This window comes from Anser cygnoides, chromosome 29 (genome assembly GCF_040182565.1).
Source record: "Anser cygnoides isolate HZ-2024a breed goose chromosome 29, Taihu_goose_T2T_genome, whole genome shotgun sequence".
In the NCBI taxonomy this organism is placed as follows: Eukaryota; Metazoa; Chordata; class Aves; order Anseriformes; family Anatidae; genus Anser; species Anser cygnoides.
This window is the reverse complement of record NC_089901.1, coordinates 852,874-858,728: the sequence shown is the minus strand read 5'-3', so window position 1 is coordinate 858,728 and position 5,855 is coordinate 852,874. Positions and strand designations below refer to the sequence as shown.

Sequence of the window (5,855 nt, the reverse complement as noted above, 5' to 3'; positions counted from 1 at the left end):
AGTGTGACATAGCAGAGAGGGGCACCTGCAATGAACCTGTGAGAGGGTGTGACAGAAATCTCACAGGGACACTGGGGGTTGTTTCTGGAGGCACACAGAGCAATGCCAGGGCTGTGTGAGGTGCTTGTCAGAGCTGGCCTCCAATGCTGCTCATAAACACGGGGCTGTTGAGCGACATGAGTCACAGAATCACAGAATCATCTAGGTTGGGAGAGACCTCCAAAATCACCTAGCCCAACCTCTGACTTAACACTAACAAGTCCTCCACGAAACCATATCACTAAGCTCTACATCTAAATGTCTTTTAAAGACCTCCAGGGATGGTGACTCAACCACTTCCCAACAACCCTTTCAATAAAGAAGTTCTTCCTAATATCCAACCTAAACCTCCCTTGGTGTAACTTTAGCCCATTCCCCCTCATCCTGTCACCAGACACGTGGAAGAATAGACCAACCCCCACTTCACTACGGCCTCCTTTAAGGTACCTATAGAGAGCAATAAGGTCACCCCAAAAGAGGGGCCCAAAAGTGAACACATTACTCGAGGTGCGGCCTCACCAGAGCCGAGTACAGGGGGACAATCTCTTCCCTAGCCCTGCTGGCCACATTGTTTCGTACACAAGCAGGGATGCTGTTGGCCTTCTTGGCCACCTGAGCACACTGCTGGCTCGTATTCAAATGACTGTCAGCCAATCTAGTCGATCAAGGGAAACCAGCTGATGTGATCTTTTTGGACTTCAGCAAAGCTTTTGACACAGTTTCCCATAGGATCCTACTGGACAAAATGTCCAGAATACAGCTAAACAAAAACATCATACAATGGGTGAGCAATTGGCTGATGGGCAGGGCTCAAAGAGTTGTGGTGAATGGGGTCACATCTGGCTGGCAGATGGTCACTATTGGGGTCCCTCAAGGCTCCATTTTAGGGCCAGTCCTCTTCAATGTCTTTATAAATGATTTGGATGTAGGACTAGAAGGTGTTTTGAGCAAATTTGCCGATGACACCAAACTTGGAGGAGTTGTGGACCTTGCAGAGAGATCTGGGCAGATTGGAGAGCTGGGTGATCACCAGCCACATGAGGTTTAACAAAGGCAAGTGTCGGGTCCTGCACCTGGGACAGGGCAACCCTGGCTATACGTACAGACTGGGTGACGAGATGCTGGAGAGCAGCCCTGCAGAGAGGGATCTGGGGGTTGTGGTTGACAGCAAGTTGAATATGAGGCAGCACTGTGCCCTGGCAGCCAGGAAGGCCAACTGTATCCTGGGATGCATCAAGCACAGCATCACTAGTTGGTCGAGGGGAGTGATTGTCCCGCTCTACTCTGTGCTGGTCCGGCCTCACCTCGAGTACTGTGTGCAGTTCTGGGCACCACAGTACAAGAAGGACATTAAACTATTGGAGAGTGTCCAGAGGAGGGCGACGAAGATGGTGAAGGGCCTAGAGGGGAAGACATATGAGGAGCGGCTGAGGTCACTGGGTCTGTTCAGCCTGGAGAAGAGGAGGCTGAGGGGGGACCTCATCGCAGTCTACAACTTTCTCGCGAGGGGGAGTGGAGAGGCAGGTGACCTATTCACTGTAAACACCAGAGACAGGACCTGCGGGAACAGTGTTAAGCTGAGGCAGGGGAAGTTTAGGCTAGACATCAGGAAGAGGTTCTTCACTGAGAGGGTGGCTGCACACTGGAACAGGCTCCCCAGGGAAATAGTCAATGAACCAAGCCTGTCTGAATTTAAGAAGAGCTTGGACTGTGCACTTAGTCACATGGTCTAAACTTTTGGGCAGACCTGTGCAGTGCCAGGAGTTGGACTTGATGATCCTTATGGGTCCTTTCCAACTCGGGATATTCTATGATTTTGGTTTAGCTTGCAATACTCCCAGGTCCTTCTCTGCCAGGCAGCTTTCTAACCACTTGTCTCCCATCCTGTAGTGCTGCTTGTGGTTGTTGTGCCCCAAGTGCAGGACCCAGCACTTGGCCTTGTTGAACTTCATTCAGTTGGCCTCCGCCCATCGGTCCAGCCTATCCAGATCCTTCTGCAGAGCCTTCCTACCCTTGAGCAGATCGACACATGCACCTAACTTGTCGTCTGTTAACTTACTGAGGGTGCACTCGATCCCCTCATCCAGATCATCGATAAAGATATTAAAGAGACCTGGCCCCAGTACTGAGCCCTCAGGGACTCCACTAGTGACTGGCCTCCAACTGGATTAGGTCAGTTAGGTCAGTTAGATCAAACTAATGGGCCTATAGTTTCCCAGGTCTACCCTCCAGCCCTTCTTGTAGATGGGTGTCACATTTGCTAGCCGCCAGTCAACTGGGACCTCCCCTGATAGCCAGGACTGCCAATAAATGATGGAAAGCAGCTTGGCCAGCTCTTCCACCAGTTCTCTCAGTACCCTCGGGTGGATCCCATCCGGCCCCATTGACTTGCGCACATCTAAGTGCTGTAGCAGGCCGCCGACCATTTCCTCGTGGATTATGAGGGCCACGTTCTGCTCCCATCCCCTTCCACCAGCTCAGGGTACTGAGTATCCAGAGAACAACTGGTCTTGCCACTAAAGACTGAGTCAAAGAAGGCATTAAGCACCTCAGTCTTTTCCTCATCTCTTGTTACTAAGTTTCCCCCTGCATCCAGTAAAGGATGGAGATTCTCCTTAGTCCTCCTTTTTCTGTTTATGTATTTGTAAAAATATTTTCTGTTACCTTTAACAGCAGTAGCCAGATTGAGCTCCAGATGAGCTTTGGCCTTTCTAATTTTGTCCCTGCACAGCCTTACAACATCCTTACAGTCCTCCTGAGTGGCCTGCCCTCTTTTCCAAAGGTCATGGAGTCCCTGCCTTGCACACCCACAGGCAGTGCACTGCAACACTTGCAGTGTCCCTCTCTCTCCTGCAGCCACTGCCAGAGGCTGGGAGGCACCTCAGCCCTGCGGTGCCTCTCCCTGCTCTACCCTTCTCTGAGATGCCCCAGGACATGAGGAATGGGTATAGGGACCTCGGTTCAAGGAAGCACATCCCAGAGCTGCACTCAAGTGGCTTCCTAGGGGATGTTACTTGGCCTCATAACACTATCTGCCCCACTGGCCTTCATGAGATTTGTAGGAATAGCTGATGGCCTTTGTGCTCCTTTGTTTTCTTCTCTCCATGTGCATACGATACACTGGCTGGCACCAGCAGCAAAGGGTTTCTCTTACCATATCTCCCCTGCACACAAACAGGGAGTTGCTCTTCTCCTGAGACATACAATCTCCCAGCGAGCAATTCGCAGGTGAGTATGTCTGTGCTGGCCTGGACAGCCACAGCTGCACTCCTTCACCATGCAACTCCCATTCCATACAGCCCCAAGATGGTGCTGCTCTGCAGAGTATTAAAAATGTCCAAAAAAAACCCACCAGTATTCACCTTGTGCCTGAAATGCATTATATTATCAGTCATATGCAGAAGATGAAGGGCAATTTCTTGATTCTGAAACACAACAATGCATCAGTTTCCTCAAGGCATCCTTGAGCTCCTGGTTCCTCATGCTGTAAATGAGGGGGTTCACTGCTGGAGGCACCACAGAGTACAGAAATGACACCACCAAGTCCAGGGATGGGGAAGAGACTGAGGGGGGCTTCAAGTGGGCAAACATGACAGTGCTGAGAAACAGAGAGATGACAGCCAGGTGAGGGAGGCACATGGAAAAGGCTTTGTGCCGGCCCTGCTCAGAAGGCATCCTAAGCACGGCCCTAAAGATCTGCACATAGGACACCACAATGAAAACAAAACATACAGTGGTTAAACAGGCACTAAACATGATAAGCCGACCTTCCCTGAGGTACGCATCTGAGCAGGAGAGCTTGAGGATCTGGGGAATTTCACAGAAGAACTGGTCCACAGCATTGCCTTGGCAGAGGGGCAGGGAAAATGTATTGGCCGTGTGCATGACAGCATAGAGAGAGCCACTGCCCCAGGCAGCTGCTGCCATCTTGGCACAAGCTCTGCTGCCCAGGAGGCTCCCGTAGTGCAGGGGTTTGCAGATGGCAACGTAGCGGTCGTAGGCCATGGTGATGAGAAGAGAATACTCTGAACCAAAGAAGAAGACTAAAAAGAACACCTGTGCAACACAACCTTTGTAAGAGATAGCCCTGGTGTCCCAGAGGGCATTGGCCATGGCTTTGGGTGCAGAGGTGGAGATGGATCCCAGGTCTAGGAGGGCGAGGTTGAGGAGGAAGAAGTACATGGGGGTGTGGAGGTGGTGGTCGCAGGCTACAGCAGTGAGGATGAGGCCGTTGCCCAGGAGGGCAGCCAGGTAGATGCCCAGGAAGAGCCCGAAGTGCAGCAGTTGCAGCTCGCGCGTGTCTGCAAATGCCAGCAGGAGGAACTCGCTCACAGAGCTGCTGTTGGGCATTTGCTTTTTCTGGGCATGGGGTCCTGCTCAAGGAACAGAAAGACGATGATTATTAACAACAGAATTATCTGAGAAAAAGGATTTCTATTTCTCATTTAACTTCCAAACATGCTAGCCCACTTCCAGGAAGACATTTGGCAGATCCTTTTCTTGCATTTGGATTGATGCTGCCTGAGGCTGTCCTTTGGAGCTGAGGACTCTGCTGTAGGCAATGCAGGAGCCAATCCTGTCCTACACCAATATGTAAGGAACATAGGTGGACTTGTATCTTTTCTTCTAGCTTACCCACCACACCTGAGGAGAGTCTCTAAGGCAGAAGTCCTGCAGATTTCTCCTGCATTCCAAGTGAAATACTGTGGATCCTGTGGATCCTCTCCATGGTTTCAGTTGATCTGTGCTGGCATCTCTTTGAGCTGAAGGACAACTGCACTTGGAGGTTCACCTGAGATGAACCTGAACACAGCTGAGAGCAGAGGAATACAGGCTCAAAGTGCACATCTCCAGACCCCTCACCCTCTCCCCACAGTCTCCTTCCAGCCAAGCAAACCGAGAGCTCACTCCATTTGCATGTGAAACCCCCATCCCCAGCCAGCCTGGAAATAAGAACAGCAGCAGCACGGCCAGCTGGAGAAGCCAGCAGGAATGCCAGTGTGCTGCTGCCAGGGGAGGCAAGGCCAGGGAGGGACAGACGGACACTCGGCAGGCCCTCCTCTGCTGCAGCTCTGCCTGCAAAGGAGGCAGTTCCTGCTGGGGACACCGGGGGCTTGAGGGCAGAGGCTGTGCTGGTGGGAGAGGAGAGCAGGGGGTGTCCCAGGGAAGGAGCCTGCCCTGCAGGGGATGGCAGGGAGGTGCTGTGGTGGTTTTACCTTGCTAGGCAACTGAATTCCACCACAACAGCTCTCTCGCTCCCCCTCCTCAAAAGAGGAGGGGAAGAAGCAAAGGAAAGAAAAACTCACGGGTTGAGATAAAATAATTTAATTAAAGAAAAAAAAAATAAGGATAAATTATTGTTAATAAAATAATATAACTAAAGGGGAAAAAAAAGGAAAGGGGAAAAGGCAAAAGAAACAAACAAAAAGCAACAAGCAAAGGTTGTGTGGAAGTGCAGAGGAAAGAAATTGCTCTCTACTTCCCACAAATGAGTGATGCTTGACCATGTCCTTGAAGCAGGGCCTCAACGCACGTAGCCATTGTTTGGGAGGACAGACATTTTCAAAACAATAGCCCACCCCTCCTCTCTTCTTCCTTTTTCACCTGTTTTTGCTGAGTATGACATCATATGGCATGGAATATCCCTTTGGTTGGTTTAGGTCAGCTGCCCTGGTGGTGTTCCTTTCTCACCTTTTGCCCACTCCCACCCTGCTGGCTCTGGGGGGGTTAGAGGGAGTCCTGATGCTGTGCCAGTATTGCTCAGCAGCAGACAACACTGGTGTGATACCAGTGCTGTTCTAGCTACAAGTGCAGAG

The 5,855-nt window shown here is 51.1% G+C and overlaps 1 protein-coding gene across 1 annotated transcript; it reads right to left on the bottom strand.

Annotated features, from left to right (window-relative positions):
- Positions 1 to 3,426: 3,426 nt before the first annotated feature.
- Positions 3,427 to 5,007, bottom strand: LOC106049598 (olfactory receptor 14C36-like). The gene has a single exon (XM_013201964.3). It carries the CDS (start codon positions 4,387 to 4,389, stop codon positions 3,427 to 3,429), a length of 963 nt encoding a protein of 320 aa, XP_013057418.3. The 5' UTR covers positions 4,390 to 5,007.
- Between the last annotated feature and the right edge of the window lie 848 nt (positions 5,008 to 5,855).

What these genes read in the sequence shown, in the direction of transcription:
- LOC106049598 (XM_013201964.3), bottom strand. Translation starts at nt 4,389, where the DNA reads ATGCCCAACAGCAGCTCTGTGAGCGAGTTCCTCCTGCTGGCATTTGCA.